Genomic DNA, 18,865 nt, shown 5'->3' on the forward strand with positions numbered 1-18,865 from the left:
CTCGTTAATATTCTTATGGACGGAGTGACAAGAGAAGGCAGGGAAAGGGAAAAAAATACAAGTTTAAAAATATACGACAAGAAAAGGAGTCATAGAAGAGATGTGGAGCCGGCGATGTTAGCAGATGAAACAGTGTTGATTGGCGATTGTAAAGAGAAGCTGCAGAGGCTGGCGAAAAATTGATAGTAAACGCTAGAAAAAATAATCTATAAGGGTAATTGCGAGTCAGGAAGTTGGAACGTGAATGGTACTGTAGTATGAATGGTGGGAAAATGGAAGTGGTTAATTAACTCAGGCATTTAGGAGTAAACGCACCAGACGATGATGGGGAAGGGGCACAGGTTCATCACGGGACAAATGAAGGAAGGAAGAGAGAAGGATATCTGCGAGCAAACTGGAAAAGAAAAGGAACGTAGATGCAAGCACAAACTTAAGATGTGTACAGTAAAGGGATTGTAGAGATACTTCTCTTTTACGAAGTGAAGTTTAGATATTGAATTGGAATCAGGCGTTGATATGAAGGCTTTCTGCACAGGAGGCTCATTCTTGATTCAGTAATTCAAAGGAAGGACATGACACTAATTTTGCTCTTTTCTAAAGCCACCAAGTTTTAGGTGAAACAAATATTACACACACACACACACACACACACACACACATATATATATATATATATATATATATATATATATATATATATATATATATATATATATATATATATATATATATATGCATATATGTGTGTGTGTATGTATTATAAATATATATTAAATTTTATAAATATATATTATATATATATATATATATATATATTATATATATATATATATTTAATATATATTTATAATATGTATATATATATATATATATATATATAAATATATTATATATATATACATATATAATCATGAAGCTACAAATGTTGTTTAATTTAAAATTCACGCTACTTCGGGAATATCCCCGATGGGGAATTATCACCGAAGGGGAATTTATAAGTGATAAATGGATCGGTGCTGCCGGACCTCAGTGGGTAGACCGTCGACTGGAGTTGTTGGAAGGAAACTGTGTCGAGGGATCGAGACCCGGCAGTACCGATCCATTTATCACATATAAATACCCCCTCGGTGATAATTCCCCATCGGGGATATTCCCGAAGTGGCGTGAATTTTATATTAAATAACATTTGTAGCTTCATGATTGTATATAAATCACGGTGTGATAAAAATTTAATATTTATATTATATATATATATATATATATATATATCGCATAAAGTATTGCTCCGTTCCTAGAAAAACCTTTATCATAATAATGCAAAAATGTTCTATATCGCCACCATTGCTTACAATTCCAAATCAACAGTTTAAAAGTATCACCCTAAATTCTGTCTCAAAATAATCGATGGGATTATCATACATCTTATTATAACGTGCTTCATTCACTAGCCACAATAATCATAATAGGTTATCATTTGTCGACTTTCATGAATAAGTAATGTTCACCTTCCTTTTAACCTTTCAGGTGTCTTAACTATAATGTAACGAGCGCCCATCGTCTCTCATAGTGTCACCGCATCTTCACTCCCACGTCACTATCATGGTTAAAATGCATGGCTTAATTAACAGGTGTCCATTATCTTCAGGTCCTGATTATCGCTTCACTTCACCTTCGCCTCATTATCATAATAACTTTTATGTATTAATAAAAGCACTGCCATTATATCTTCACTGTCATGGTTACTCAGATTTCCGATAATCATTTTCCCTTTTTAATCTTAATCCATTTTATAATTATTCAACCCTTTTTTTTTGTGGAATGGTCTATTTTAAGACGCCAGTATATCTTCTGGAATATTATACATGAACGAATTCTCTCATCCTATTTGAAATTTGTTGCATAATCTAGAAGTAGAATTCTTAAATTGTATCTATTTTTATCTTCAACTAATGTCAATCTTCATCGTCATTCGAGGTACTACAACGACATTCATTTTCATCTGTTGCATTTTCATTCACACGTCACCTTTCATCGACAATTTATCGTCAGATACCCTCTTTCTTATCAGATTGTCTTCTAGGTGAAGTTTGCTTTTACCTTTTTTTCTCGTCAATCATCATCTCCCCTCTGTAATATTATGTCCTCTGTCACAGTGACTTCACTTTTTTCCTACCTGAAACACAATGCACACGCACACAAATTATATATATATATATATATATATATATATATATATATATATATATATATATATATACATATATATATTTACATATGTATATTTTATACATATATATATATATATATATATATATATATATATATATATATATATATATATATATATATATATATATATATATTTATATTTATATATACATATAGTGTGCGCTCCCCAATGTCGTACCCACTATGATTGGCGTTTCTTGTGCAAGTTCTTTGCAGTTACTGTACACCCTAAATATCTTCGTACAAAAGAGTTCTACTAAGTGGTTCTGTCCTCAGCCTCTTCCTCTTGTCTGTAACTCTCTTTCACCTCTGTTTTGGGGGAACTTCACCCGTATGTGGAACAACACAAGCACACCAACGCCCTCTGAATGCAGTTCTTGTCTTCTCTGGATCTGTTCTTGTACAACACATCCTTCAACACCTGAAGCTCTTCCTTCCTTGTGGCAGCAACATTCATCGAGCATCCTCCATCCTTCGCAATCGCCCTCATCTCCATCGCCATGCCATCCTAACCTCACGTTCTCGGCATCACTTTTCTGTCCTTCACCTCTGCAGAGTTCTTCAGAAACTATCAATTTTCTCAGCATCAGTGGAACGTTTTAAACTCAGGTTGACTTCATGTTTAAAGGAAATGTGGCGACAGCCCTTCACTGAGGAGGCCCTTCTATGAGGAAGCCCATCACTGAACTGAACGTTACTGACCATCAGCAGTGAATGGATCCGACCACTTCCCTCTCGTCACGCCGCTCGCTCACCGATAACGTTTTGCCCTAATAACCCTCTGTTACTGTCATGTGTTACCACTTCATAGAAGCACAGCTTAGTTTTGGAAAGTTGACCTAGAGATTCTCTCTTGAAATGTGCTCCATCGAGGATGGCTTCATATTGCTTTTCTTTGCTTGTCAGCCTCAGTGTTTCCGTGAATTTTCTTTCAGGTTCCGTTTCCATAGCAGTCAAATGAGCATGTTCGATAATTAGATTAGCATTTGCGCTATTCCACATATTTTTGTTCTCCATCATTCCATTATTCGTAAAGTAAATGCATTTTTTCCCTATGACAGCCTGATTATACCCGTCCGTCAGGTAATGTTTAGTAGTAAAGGATAATAGTATGTTGGAAATAATGGTAAGCATTTTAGACAAAGCAGTAACTTCTCTCATTTTACATATGCTGTATTTCTTGTTTGTCACTTAGAAATGCTGCTTCCCATATTAGAGATATCGTTTGAGTGAACTGCTCTAAACAGGATATATTTTTATACTAAACACTAAAGTTACATGTCAAGCCCATCAACTTGTGTACCTTGCCAGTTAACCAATGAATGGTATGAGCTTTTTAAGCTAGTTGTCACTGGTAAAAGAAAGGCTTTATTTTTCCATACTAAGTTTTTTTCGCATAGTTTTTCTTGCCAATCAATCTGGGAGAGGCTATAACGTTCCACTGAGCCCTTTTGTGTCAATTTTATGTGAGAGCGAGTGAGTGAATGTTTGGCTGGTTGTTGCTGAAGCAGGCCCGATGGTGTCTATCTTTGCAGGGTCGCACGTGGACGTCGGTATAACGATGCATATTCTCAGTATTAGCTCGCTCTCTGAAGTTCAAATGGTACATACATGTCCTCTTCTTCGTTCTCGCGCTCCTAAGTACCACTAGTAAGGCCGTAGATTTAAGGCGCCAGTCAGACCGCAAGGAGTCAGTGAGGCACTGGACTGAAAGGCCGACAAGTATTGAGTCAAATGGGTTCCCAGTTGAATGCCTGTTGTCGTGCTCGGGGATTTCAAAAAAATTATATCAGCGTCAGTCAACTTATTTGATCCTCACACTCTATGTGATGAAAAAGGGAAGAAATGCCCATCAGTCTAGGTTTGGGTTACCAAGCAGGCACTAATTTTCTTTTGTGATTTTATATACAGTTTATTCCCAATTTATGTGGTAACTCAATTCTAGGGATGACGCATCTCGCAACTCCATTTCTTTCATGGAAGTTCCTTTGGGAGAGTCCCGAGGATAGCCTAGGTCCTGGAGGGGGCTTGGGAGGATCCTCTGAAACCTAACAAAGGATATGTTATTTTTCTGTTCTTGAAGAATGAGAAGCACGAAGCAAGATATAGATATATATATATATATGTGTATATCTATATATATCTATATATATACTTGTCAGCCTCCGAGGGAATCATTACTTGGAGTCCCTAAGAAGGTTGAGTCAAAGCCACGAGACCCTTCTTAGATCGGGATGACCTCCCTTGAGACAGCCAGCCACAGTCTGCTCCTTAGGTGACAGGTGAGGACGAGAAGTCCGCTTCGCTGCCTGTCCAAGCGGGGTTCTTGGCCGCTCTGCTGGACAGGTGAGGTGCGTCGACTTCGGTTCTATGGACTGGATTCAATGACGTAATCGATAATTCAATTGCATGTGCGAAAATTACTCAATTTTGTCATTGAATCTAGATCAAGATCATTTGTTCATGTGATGCAGAAACATCGTTGTGAGTGGTCTCAGCTTTTGCCAGGATTTAGTGAATAAATAGTAGTGTGTCTACGTCTCCCCTTTGTCTCTCTCATGTAGAAACTGTGACAAAGACAAGTCTCCATGTCCTAGCTGAAGAAAACCTTCAATTCTCGTAGTGTAGTGTCTTAGAGCACCAGATGTTTCTGTCATCTATAGTGAACGTGAAAGTACAGAGATGCCTCACTTTAACTGTAACTAACACATTTTTCTGCATATATGTATCTTATACATATCGAAAAATGCTAACATTGATAAGTGAAATCACTGATGCCTATATATAAGTATATACATTAATATATCTTGTTTATCGAATAAGTATATTTAAGTATATTAATTATGATCTTATTTTATATGATTTCGCCCTACATTAAACAAATATTACCATATACAATACTTGATACATTGTTGCAAGCACGCAGACCCACCTGAATCTCACCAACAAAGCCTGTGCCAAGTCCTTTACCAGAATCCTTCCGTTCCTTAGGCACGTTTCCTTCTTCCTGTCCTACATCTTAGCCTCGATCTCTCCTCCATATAGGCTCATTTTTCATGTCTCTTAACCATTCCCTCCCTATCTCCTCCTTTTATCCCTTCACCTCAGACCCTAAAAGGTCAGGTCTAGCCTTTTCATTGGTATCCTCCATCCTATTCATCGTGGCTTTGATATCCTACCTCTGACCCTGTTCCTCCTCTTCCTTCATTGGAACAACACTTTCCGATATAATATGATGATCTCTCGGAATCTGTCTCCGTCTCTCCTCATTACTACTCATCTTTCTTGCACACAGCTTACGGCAGTGATTATTATTTTCATTTGTCTTTTTTTTTTTCTTGCCAAGGTATTGTGAATATTAGAATCCATTTACAGGTAAGACAGGCGAGATGTTCCTTGGGAATTGTGTACATACGTTTCGTAGCGTCCTGGCGACTCTGATTTGACTTCGCTGCTTAATTCTTCATAGTTTGTTACGTCTCAAGCTTCTCTCTCTCTCTCTCTCTCTCTCTCTCTCTCTCTCTCTCTCTCTCTCTCTCTCTCAGAATCTTTTCTCAGTCTCTGTTATGCTTGATTGCCTGTTTTATTCACATGCATTCATTATCCTCTGGACCCTGTGTGATTTAACTGTTAAACACTCAACTCCGTTTAAGCCTAACGATCACTTTGGTAAGCTAATAAGATCAGTAGCATTGTTTACAAAATGCTGTTTTTAGCTGTTAATGTTTCGTCATGTTTTATGTTCTGTTTTCCTTTTCGATTTATATCTCAATGTGTAGTGTTATATTTCTATACATGAATATCATCTAAGGGTTCAGAATGTCAGTTTCTTGTCCTCACCTTTTTTTATTATTTTCTGTTCCTGTTTTGACTCTGCGTGCGTGCAATACGGCTCTGCACAACAGTAGTAAAGTGAGACTCTCTGTCGATTCAAGCATTTGTGGCGATCCAATGTGGGCACTTCGATAGCCTGTTCGGGTGGGTATGCTTCCCCCACCTTGCCCCTTTAAAGTCTTGACTACCACGGTAGGAAACCCTCCCGTCTCTACATAAAGTATTCCCAACTCCCGTACTTTTTTCTGTTCTAAATCTGAAACGTAACCGTATTCACCACAGATGCATCAGATTTTTATCTGTCACTTTACTTGTATGGAATAGTAAACAAGAAATGCTCTTTGGCTGAGGAAAGCAAGATTAACGGTAAACGAACAAGGAAACCATTATTCAAAAAAAAAGGGAAGTTCATTGAAAACTGTCTACCTGTGGTTTTGATTTAACTGAATCAGATTAAAGTAATTAATGAGTTCAACGGCATCGAGCTAAAAGAGAGAGATCCACTTCATGGGTTTGTTTTGCATCACTCAGTTAATAACTGTAATCGCAGATGGTGCCTGGGTAAAGACTCTTAAACGTTTCTGTTCGAGTATTCCCTTTCAGCATTTCATAAAACAAAAGACGTTTCATAATGAGGCAGAGATTAAACAATTATCCAACCAAAAATAGTCTGAAGGAAAGATAAATCCTTTTGCTCTGATTATCATTCCCATAACCCAAGCATCCTTCAACCTACTCAGAGGCATAACCACCTAAACAACCACCTGTTTGCAGGGGGAAGCGACCAGCTGAGCAGGACGGACAAGTTGTCACACCTTGAACACCACCTTTGACAAATGAATTTTTTGTTTCTACTTTTCTTGTACAGCATCATCTTAGTTACTCTATAGCGTTGTTTGGGTTGTTTCTTTCCAGGTGAACCAGTGATTGTGGGAGTAACGATGCACATTCTGAGTATCAGCTCAGTGTCAGAAGTACTCATGGTACTAAGCCTTCCCCAACATTATATACCATATTATACTGTGGCGACCATGCAGTGTCAGTCTTGTATCTATCCCTCACTTGCACACTGGCTCAGTGTTCCTGAGGACGTTCTGTATCTGTAATACACCCACCACAACAACCACATATTATTAAGGTTGATTCTTCTGAATGATCTATCTCTCTCTCTCTCTCTCTCTCTCTCTCTCTCTCTCTCTCTCTCTCTCTCTCTCTCTCTCTCTCTCTCTCTCTCTCTCTCTCTCTCAGATGAGTATGATTGAAATATATGATTGATATATATATATATATATATATATATATATATATATATATATATATATATATATATATATATATATATATATATATATATATATATATATATATATATATATATACATATATATGTATGTATATATATATGTATATATACATATATTTATATATATATAATTTATATATATAGATTTATATATATGTAATTTATGTATATATATATATATATATATATATATATATATATATATATATATATATATATATATGTATGTATGTATTCAGCCTTGGATTCTTTAATGCCATCGGCATTACCACTAATGTCAGGGCGATAACGATTCTGGAAGTTGCTGAACTTGAACATCTTTGAATGACAGGGTCATTCACTGAATGTAATATGTATGTATAGTGTAAGATCTATTCTTAGTTTTCCATCTACTCATTCTCTTGATCTAATGTCGCTCCTTGCCTTAATGTTCAGCTGTATTTCTAATCTGGATCCTTTCCTGATTCCCTTATCCTACAGTCCATTCAAAGAATCAACGTTGTCATGTAATACTCTTTTTTCATTTCGTGATGACCTTCCATTCGAGCGCCTTTTGGGAACTTTGCCCTCGTTCCCAGTAGGTGGTGTCCGGAGGAAGCCATCTGAAAGGAAAAAATATACAGATGAAGGAATAGAGATGCGCGTCCTCTCTCCCAAGGGAATCATGACCCTGAGCCAAGTTGCAGAAATCCCAGCATCATTTTTTGTGCTTTGACCAAGTCCAAGTCAACTGCAACCCCACCCCCTCCTGGCCACCCACCACCATCTCCGCCACCACCATTATGAAATGACGAACTCCTACAACCCCAAAAACCACCATCAAAATTACCACCACTCCACCACCACCACCACCACCACCACCACCACTATCTCCACCACACAGCCGTCACTTAGGTAACCCAGGACTTCCCCCCACACTGAACACAATCTCCCACGCCTATAAAATCTACTTGTCAGGAAGGGCGCGGGCGTCACTTAAGCCACAGCACCTGGCACCATCCACGCCTCATAGCCCCGCCCTTTCCCGTCGTGCCGCCCGAGGATCTGAGGACAAGCCCTTCTCGTATCATCGTGCCAAGTATAGTATCCCAGAGCGGCACGATCAAGAGATTTTTGGGGTGGGAGCGGAAGAGACCATCACATGATGAGGATGATGAAGACGAGAAGAACTATTCATCTCATTATCCGGAACATCATGTCAAATGTCCCTCAAGAGCGCCTACACAAACACTTCCAGAGACACTTACCCATGTGGGCGCGCATCTTATACAATACACGCAGACCTCGATGTCTCAAAAGACATCAGTATACATATGTAGTCCCTTGGATTGGAGGCCAACTTACACAAGCACACATTTTGTATAGTCATGTCCCTTTCAGACGACACCACTGTACCGAAAGTACTGATCTTTGATAATTATCTTGTCACGCCATTGAACTCAACTTCACAGACTTTGTTTAATCATTCAAAACACTACTTTTCCCAGAGACACTTTCCCCTCTAAGTCAAACTGAGAAAAAGAAAAAAAAAAAAAAAAGCGGCCCATTCATATCCTAAAATGCCAGGGTAGCAGCATGACAACAAGGCACCAAACAGATATTGAGATACAACGCAAACAAATGAAATACACACATTATGCAAATCCCAACTGCTTCAACGGTCTATCTCTGATTCTTTCCAATCTTTCTTAGGGCAATTATTGTCAAATGAAAAAAAAAAAATAAAAAAAGAAAAAGCCTTCTGTACACTGTCTTTCCGATGACGTGACTTGAAGAACACCACAGCCTTCACACTCTCTCCACTTCTGGTAATCAAAGTAGAACAGATCATCACTTAGTTCTTTGTTTTGAAACTAAACTTTACATCTAAGTAATTCCTGCGTATTCTTGCTTTTTTACTTGCTCCTCAAAAAGCACACCCAGTATGTCATGCTATCAGGTAAGAGGACATTGTGTATTTGGAAGCCAGGTACCATTAATTAATGAATCTAAGTCTCTTATCATTGAGTGTAAACGTTATCATTATTATTATTTGTGGTATCATAGTTATTATTTCGATTATTATTTCGTTATGACTCATTAACACTATGCCTTTATTTTCATTTCTTCATTTCATTTTTACTACTACTGCTACTACTACGACCACTACTACTATTACTACTATTACTACTAGTACGCCTGTTACGTTGTCTTTCAATTATCTACTCATTTTATATTCTTTCCTTTCCATACTACTGCTACTGCTATTAATACTTAAACTATCCAACTTATTTCTTTTACCGTCATTGTTGCTTTTACCGTTTTGTTCTTATCATTATTTCATTTTTTGTTGACCTCTTTTGAGGGAGCAAAAGGCATTGACAACAATAATATATTTCTGGGTTTCTAGATATTTGTCATTAAAAACGCAGGGCCAACTGATAGTAGCTTTAAATGTAAAACCGAAAAAGAAAAACAAGCAAAAGAAGCGGCCCTATTAGTTCAATCATTGCATGAATTTTCTACGCTTCCTACTACTAGTGGCTTTCTCCTTTTATTACATCTTTCGTTTGTTTCTCACAAAAAAAAAAATATTTAAAACAGAAGTGTCTCGGTCTAGAAGATGATTCATTATTAATGCTTGATTTTGCTCATATCTTTCGTTTCTTTATTTTTTTATTTTTACTTTTCATTTCGAATGAAGATTCAACGAACAGTTTTACTTACTTGCACGTACTCTCACATGGACCCATACATTTGGTTCTCCATTCTCCCCGCCATTTCTATAGCTTGGGCGCCAATCCTTAACTCGGACGCCACTCCACCACTGATCCACTGAAAGAGGTTCAAATGCTTGTGGTACAGTTAGTTGTATGTCTCTGTCGCCTTTCTCCTCACAATTAGCTTCAGACCTCAACCCAGCTTGGGATTCCTTGGAATGAATATATGGGTCTATGTGCCACCAACTGATGATACTAGGACAACATAAAATTCTGATTTGGAAGTTGATTTTTTTCTTTGCACCAACGTCATTTTTCGTTGCCATTAATTAATATTGCCTCGCGCACTTTCTGTACTGACTTTTTTTAGTCACTTCTTAGGTACACTTTCGCTAGTCTAGCAAGAATAAACTGTAGATCATTTTTTCACCTCATCTAGCTTTACCAGTAGACACACATATTGCGACTTTCATAAAGAAATAAAGCATAGACATTCTTCAGGAACGTTAATTAAATAATGATGGAGATGACGATAATTATGATAATAATGATAATTATTCTAATTACAATATAATAAAAATAATAAGCCAGAAACTAACTTGATTTTTGGAAGTTTCTTAACAATGTCTTTAGCCTTCTTAACTCATTCATTTCTTTTTCGGCGATTAAATAAGACAAAAAGTGTTTTCCCACCAACTAAAAAGGCAAACTTTTCTCCTTAATAAGAAATAAATTTCATGCTCAAAAGACGAATAAGATAAGATTTTCTCTCTTCCGGCCTCTTCAGATGCAATCACTCAAAAGAGAAAAGGAACAAACTGCAATATAAAGATCTAGAAAGAAAGAGTCACATCTGTAATAGATTCACATAATATATATACTGTATATATCTCTTTTGCCTCTACTGAAAATGTCTATGTGCGGTGGACTGCGGACGGTCTCACTTTGTCCTTTCTCTTTCCTGTCTCTTTCTTTCTCCTGCTTGTTTGGGCCCGACTCTAAAAGTACCAAGGGTGGCCTTCAACTTCTCCACTAACCGCTGCTGCTGCTGCCGCTGCTGCTGCTGCTGCCGCTGCCGCTGCTGCTGCTGCTGCTGCTACAACTGCTGCTGCTGCTGCCGCCGGCGCTGCCGCTGCCGCTGCTGCTGCCGCCGCTGCCGCTCCTTCTGTCACTATTAACTTCTATTAAACAACTAGCTGAGGCTGCTGCTCAAAGCTGCACAGAAAAACCTGCGCCCGAAATTCGATAGTCTCTCTCTCTCTCTCTCTCTCTCTCTCTCTCTCTCTCTCTCTCTCTCTCTCTCTCTCTCTCCCTATCTCTCTCTCTCTCTCTCTCTCTCTCTCTCTCTCTCTCTCTCTCTCTCTCTCTCTCTCTCTCTCTGTTATTTTTTGAGTTTTTCGAAACCCACTCCCACCCTTTCAATCTCTGGTTTCAGTCACAATTATACTTTTCGGCGCTAAAAACATGACCATATTCAAAAACCAAAAGATGAAACTTCCCCACCCTCAGTGGTCTTGGGGCACCTTCGGGCACCAACGGTTTTAGAAGCTACCTTCTGCCCCCCCTCCCCAATGCCCTCTTTTATAGAAGCTATTTCTTTCTTTATGTTGTGTTTTCCTTTGATACTTTTTTTCATTATGGTTACTTATAACTATGATTCTTATGATTACATTATTCATAATTTGGCCAACACACCTCTACAGGACTCAGGCCGGCAAGCTCTAAATGTTTTTATATTCCTTTAACTAAGTGCACCTGTGTTTATCATAAATAATCTCTATACAAATTTACATGTTGCATAGCTAAACAATTCTTAATATGCTTAAATAACGCCCATTGCCTTGCACATCAGTAACTTAAAATTGATCTCGTTCCATGGAACCCTTAATTACTAGCCTAGTCAAATCTCAATGGATATTGCGTTGCATGTTCTTACAAGTTGCACGGAATGACAGACACTCCATGCCAGCGAACGATTATTCATTCCCTACTCTTTTGCTCGAAAAAAATAATAGACATGATAAAAACGACCCAAGTTTGATTGACAAACTGAGCGGAGAAGACGGCAAGGCCCGCTTGAGGCATCAAGGATTAGGGCTTTAAGGGGCCAGCGTCCTCCCCAGGAGACGCCCTTGCCCTCCGCGCGCCTCCACTGCAAAGGTTGTTTCGTCAGGGGTTGCAAGGGCTTTCCTGCACTCAGGAGGGTCCCTCTCCCCAAGGTCCTAAACTTGATACGAGGAGCCCTTGGCTGTTGACCTCTGTTATAGTCGATGATTTTTTTCACTATCATTTTCTGTTGTTTTTCCTCATTATTTATTATTATTATTATCATTATTATTATTATCATTATTATTATTATTGTTACTATCTTAAGCATCCTCCGTGAGTTAGTATTTTATGAATGCTTTTGTGTAATCACGTTTAACATTTTTTATGGACTTACATACATCCCTTTTAGCCACTAAGAAATCCAGTTTTTTCCTGAGATGAACCAATTTTTAAGAAGGTAAATTAGTTTTCACTAGGTCAGTCACTAAGAACTCATAAAGAACAAGAACAGATTAGTAGAGTTAACAATTTGCAAATAACTGCATAGAGTAAAATATGTCTTTAACTAAACAAAGAACTGGACTAGCTGCTCAATCACGAAGTCCGATAGCCAATATGTCAGATAATTCAAATCAAAAAAGAGAAGAGAATAATAAGCATTGGTACTACTTGAAGGCCGACAGAAACGGCATGTACTTGTAGCCCTCTTCATCTCTCGTCAAGAGGTCAGGGAAGAACCCAGAGATATGTTTGGTCGTGTTGTTGTTGCCTTTCCAGGGAAAAGGGTCGTTCACAGCTGCCACCAACTCTGGAAGAGCTGCCGCTATGACAAAGACTGGTGGCGGAGGGGAAGATGGTGGAGAAGAAGGACCCAGTCAGGTGCGAGAAAAAAGAACAATTTAAAAAGATGGGAACTGGTGGAGAAGGAGGAGGAGATGGATCATTCATGATGATGATGATGATGATGATGATTACTGTGATGATCATGGTGTTCGACTAATATCACCTTAATATCAACATAAACTTTGTAAACCTTGCTTCCATCCTGTTCTTACAGTTCCTGTGTTCTGTGCTCGCACCTCCTAGAATCTCTCTCTCTCTCTCTCTCTCTCTCTCTCTCTCTCTCTCTCTCTCTCTCTCTCTCTCTCTCTTTTCATTATAACACCGTGTATCTCTATCAACTTGTACTCAGCCCCTTTGAACCTCCCCGCGAGTGGTCGTAGCACATCTCACCTTCTTGTGCCTGTCCTGTCCCTCCCTCCTACCCTCCTTTCTGCCTTCCTTTCTTCCTTCCTTTCTTCCTTCCTTCCTTCCTTCTCTTCAGTCACTGTTTGTCATGCCGTTGCCATGCCTTCTCACCTCATCACCACCATGCTAGAGACAGGTTCAGGCCTTACTAAATCGTAGAAGTAATCGTTCAGTTTTGGAAAAAGAAAAAAAATCATTGGAAGGCTTTCATTGTTGTGTTACACTTTACTTGGTCTGAATAAGAATCTGACACGGCCAGAGTCTAATATATTATTGAAAATTATTTACTTTAGAAGTATACGTAGTCAAGTTACATTTTATGTAACAAAGATGGATTAGCTGCTGTATAATCCTTTAGTCCACAGTTTAATTGATAAACTTCAAGAATTTTTGGAATTGCGGTAGACAGTTAATGCTTAGACAGTAATATAGCCATAATGCTTCTTCATCAGGACAGGATTCTGCTGTTTTTAATTCCAGTTTAGCTTGCCTACGGCTTTTTATGATTTCCTCCAGTCTCAGTAACAAAATGCCCCGTTTCAGCACGTTTGCATTTCTGATATATATATACTGTATATATTTTGTTTTATCCAACTTCTCAATAAATTTTCCCTTTTACTGCTCTCTGTATTTCTGGCTGCTTTGAAAATCACCAGACTGGATGATGAAAAATATAAAATTTCATTAAGGTGAAGATGATCGCTATACTTGATGAAAGTTTTCAAGAATTATTCATGGAAAAGCACGCATCCACATGTCTACATATTTACACACTAACTCTTTACACACACCCATACATACATATATATATATATATATATATATATATATATATATATATATATATATATATATATATATATATATATATATATATATATATATGGGTGGAGTGTACAATAGTGTGATTGGATATATATATATATATATATATATATATATATATATATATATATATATATATATATATATATATATATATATATATATATATATATATATAATGTATATATACCCATGTGTGTATGTGTGCTTCTAAATAGTAAACTCTTACTATTATTACTAACGCTATTGGTACTGCTCCCTTTACTTGAAATAAAACTACATGAATTCAGCTTGTTACATTCAAGCTTTACCACCCGGGTTGAGTTAGAGCAAAATCTAACCGATAGAGACCAAGTGACAGAATGTCATGATGGGTTACATATACCCAATTGGAGACGGTAACCCCACACAATAATTACATTCTTTTCAAAAGCAAGAGAAAGTAAATGAAGAAGAAGGAAGGAGGGAAACTTTTGTCCTTGATCACAAAAGGAAGTTCACTGGTGATTGAAATAAGAAGCCAGAGAAAATTAGAACAATGTATTCATTCATGAAACTGGGAGACTGCAGCCAGCCGTTGTATACTTCAGTATCAAAGTCGTTGATGAAATGTTTAGCATGACTTTCTTTCGTTGAATTCTGATTCAATTTTGCTTAATGTTTCCGTTCATCTGTTACTTTTCCTTGAATAGCGGACCAAGGGCTCTTTGGCTATACATTGCTTTCAGTAGTGCGAAAATGCTGCTTCAGTTGTACTTCTTTTTATTTCTTGCATTTTAATGTTATCGACATAATGAAAGTCTGCCTGTCAGTTTTTTTTTTTTTTTTTTTTCAACATGGTGGGCACCTGATGACTCCCTCCCAAAGTCTTGAAATTACATCATAGCGAAACTAAAACCCTTCTAAATCCCATCTCTCGAATTCCTCTTTGTCGTCGGCGTCTTCTTTTGCTCTCTACAGGCAGGCAAGAGCCTTTAGAATCACTTCAAATCTGCTCATGTCTCCTGTACATTCAAATCCCTTTCAACCTTCTGCCAGCACACCCCACCGTCATTTTGCTGGCGACGAACGAACGCACACATGGAAGGGCCGAAAGGATGGTGACTATCTTTATCTCTCTCCAGTTTTTTGTCTGAATTATCTCCTAGAGTTACGAACCAAAGATCGGCATTGCCTCTCTACTCTGGTTTACAACTTTAAAGATATTTGTCAGTACCCTGTTTTTTTTTTTTTCTCCTTTATTTTTTTACTTTCTCCATACGTTTTCGTCATGATAAAGTCTGTCGCGCCGTGCAGTTCATAAACAAGAATGATGGAATATCTAAATATATATATATATATATATATATATATATATATATATATATATATATATATATATATATATATATATATAATATATATGTGTATATATATATATAAAATATGTGTATGTATATATATATATATATATATATATATATATATATATATATATATATATATATATATATATATTAGATTCTTTTGCTCTTATACTACTTGAATTTCAACCTGAAAAACTTACGGATATATACAGGTATGGAATATGCCGAGCATCATCAAATTCCAATTTAAAAAATCACTCATTCATTCATAATAAAATATATCTAATAGAAATAGCATATTTAATGGATAAATCATCATCACCTGTCTTTAATAAATTATGGCTTAGTCTGTAGAGTGAAACTTTTAAATAAGATTTTCTGTGCCACTACAACTCCAGGAGACGATTCCACATGAGAGAGGGCCGCAGGAAAGAGATCCAGTAGTGATTCCTCCTCAGCACTCAAACATCTCATAGTAGTCGAGTCATTCACGAGGAAGTTGATGTGTGTGGATGTGAATGCGCCTCTTTGCATGTGCAATCGTCTTCACTTAACAGTTCTTAAATAGTCGAATTTTTTATTGTTAACCATTTAAAAATGAGAAAAAAAAGAGACAATTGGCTTCCAATACATAATGTCTTAATCCTCCCAAAAAAAATTTCTGAAGAGAAACTAGAAGGAAAAAGCATAAGAGTGATGACTGATCATTGATTTTCTCCAGTGATTACATTCCTTTTCCTTTGAGAACAGAAGTGGAATTGTTGGTCATATGGTAGAAGATTTCAGGCACGTGGACGTACGACGCTATTGTAGGTATAAACTGTTGCTTATAACAAATGGATTATTTCATATATATATATATATATATATATATATATATATATATATATATATATATATATATATATATATATATGTATATGTATTATAGTGAAGAATGAGAAGGGAGGCCCACGTTATACATATAGATGACGTACATGTATGTATGTATGTTTGAGTAGATATATACATGTGTAGCTAGAGATATATATATAACACTCCAGTGTCTCCCGTATGTTGGCACTCATTCCTGACATGCATACACCACAAGGCAACCATAAAATACGTAGCACCGACAAACAGACGCCGGGAAGGAGGCACGGAAACCCCCTCCCAAGCCGGCAACGGACGCAAAACAACAGTCAACTTGAAACAACACATCCCAAAAAAGGGCTTCTCAGTTAGCTCATCTCTTTAGTTTTTTTCTATTTTCTTATCGTTCGTTTATTTTTCTTGTTTTCCATTCCTAGGGCTCTTTTATAAATATATTTAATTTGATTCCCTCTTCATCAAAGCAAATCTATTTGACCTGATATATGCAAATATAATATATTTTGCGTTACTTTCTTCGACTCTCTCTCTCTCTCTCTCTCGCTCTCTCATTCACTCTCTCTCTCTCTCTCTTGTCTCCTTTGCATGTTTTAGCATAATAGTAGTTGTATTGACTAGCAAGACCTAAGGGTACGATTTATCGACTTTCTAGATATTTTTACGATGTGGTATTTAGACCTTATCTTCCTATAATCTATTTGAGATTTTTCACTAATCTTGATATACCTCATTTCCAAGAAAAAATATATAAAAGTCTTCTTGGTAGTCTGTCTCCCAAATCAAGATTTTATTAATCTAACACCTCCTATATCACACAAGCAGTTGGCCAACGAGACCGCTTGTGTCTGCACCTGCCTCAACCAGATAGTCTGCACTGTAGAATATTCCTTGTTATGTGAGAGACAGCCAGACAGGCTGTCTGTTGCTTGTGAAAGCCAGCAAGTTTGCACCATATATTCCTGCCCAGCAGCAGCTTGTGGAAATGCTAGTTAACCACCTAATTGTGCGAGGTGGAAGCTAGTAGGGTTTTCCCGCTCCCAGTCTACCGCTCCTTCATCCTGTGACCTTCTTCCTTCCTGACTCCACACTCCTTAGAACACTAATCTAAACCCAAGACCATTTCACCTTCCCTGTAGGACACACTCCACCCCTTCCCCGGAAAAGTAGCTTTTCTACTTGCATGCGAACTGCTAATATCTAAAACCCCGCCTCGAAAATGGATTACCATCACGAGAATCCAGAGTAGCCCTAGCCTCGAGCTGATCCCAGTTGAATCAGAAGCCTCCTTGTCCGTTGTCCTGCACGCCCTCAAAAACCCACGATGACCCCCTCCGTCCTGATGTCAAGAATCAGAAAGCTCCCTTTTTCCCCGCGCTAACATGTACACGTCACGTCTCAGACGCGACTGACGACATGTGGCCTTAGACCGCCTTTTTCCTTGTATCTAATGAATTTGTTGCTATTGTTGTGACTGTTGTTGTGTCCACGTAGGCTGTTCATGTTTGCCAACCTGTTGTAGCTGTCTACGCTAATTCCCTGCTGTTATTTTGTGTCGTTTGTAGTATTAAGGATTTTTTTTTATAAACCTCCACATTGGTATGGATATTTTTTCTTTATTGGTAGATTACTGACCTAGATGGGTAAAAAGATCAAGGCTTTGCTTTCCACTAGCTTTTGTAGAGTGGCAGAAATACCGAACTGGAGGTTATGCACGTAGAAGTAAGGTAGATTTAAGCATTTATCCTTTAGATATCAAGAGATCAAGCTCATTATTATGATGCATCTGATGTCATTTTTTTAAATTATAAAGTGTCTAAGTTTGCTTCTATGACGTCAAAATCATCAGTATTAAAATTACTATTTATTTGTATCTATTTATCTCCAGAAATTAAATTATCTATACCATGAATGTTTTATACAGCTGGCTAGACAGAGAAAAAAGTGTTATTTTTATAATCTCCCGTAAAGCTATAGGTTCAGTGACTTTTGATCAACGCTTGCATGGCATGCCATATATACATAAAAAACGCATGGGGACGCACACCCGGGCTCACACGAAAGGTACGCTTACAGAACATGGCACGTCAGGGAGCTTACTTAAATCAAAAAGACTTCCTTGTGGTTTGTCAGCGCATGCGCGCCCTGCTTCTTCATTCCCTGAAGGAATTTGAAGTGGAATCATTGGAGAGGAGAAGAGTCGCAAGCATTGATGACTGCTTGCCCTTGCAGAGTCCCTAAAGTTTTCACCCCTGAAAAGATCCAGTCCTCAACTGTGAATGAAACGTTGTCAGTAAAGAAACCCATTCAGTGACTGCTCCTCCACCTGCAACTCATAATGATGGATATGACTGCGCAAAAGGTGTACCGAGCAGTGAGAATTAGATGGATACGGCTGTCAAATTCCTTGACCTGCAGAATTCTTAATTGTTTCCACATCCCAGGCAGTTCCTCCAGACACTAGC

At 37.7% G+C, this 18,865-nt stretch overlaps 1 protein-coding gene across 16 annotated transcripts in view; it reads left to right on the forward strand.

Moving 5' to 3' along the window:
• Rdl (Resistant to dieldrin) overlaps positions 1 to 18,865 on the forward strand; it is a 401,707-nt gene that overhangs the window by 307,945 nt on the left and 74,897 nt on the right. For 9 of the 16 annotated variants that reach the window (XM_067089643.1, XM_067089664.1, XM_067089657.1 and 6 more), the window contains one exon: positions 3,765 to 3,832. The exons of 2 other annotated variants lie outside the window; for them this stretch is intronic. In XM_067089643.1, the coding sequence (XP_066945744.1) occupies positions 3,765 to 3,832 (68 nt within the window). Of the gene's footprint in view, positions 1 to 3,764; positions 3,833 to 6,978; positions 7,047 to 18,865 lie in introns of those variants that run through there. 5 more of the 16 variants (XM_067089652.1, XM_067089706.1, XM_067089734.1 and 2 more) reach the window with 2 other exon arrangements.

Source organism: Macrobrachium rosenbergii, chromosome 4 (genome assembly GCF_040412425.1).
Source record: "Macrobrachium rosenbergii isolate ZJJX-2024 chromosome 4, ASM4041242v1, whole genome shotgun sequence".
NCBI classification, from domain to species: domain Eukaryota; kingdom Metazoa; phylum Arthropoda; class Malacostraca; order Decapoda; family Palaemonidae; genus Macrobrachium; species Macrobrachium rosenbergii.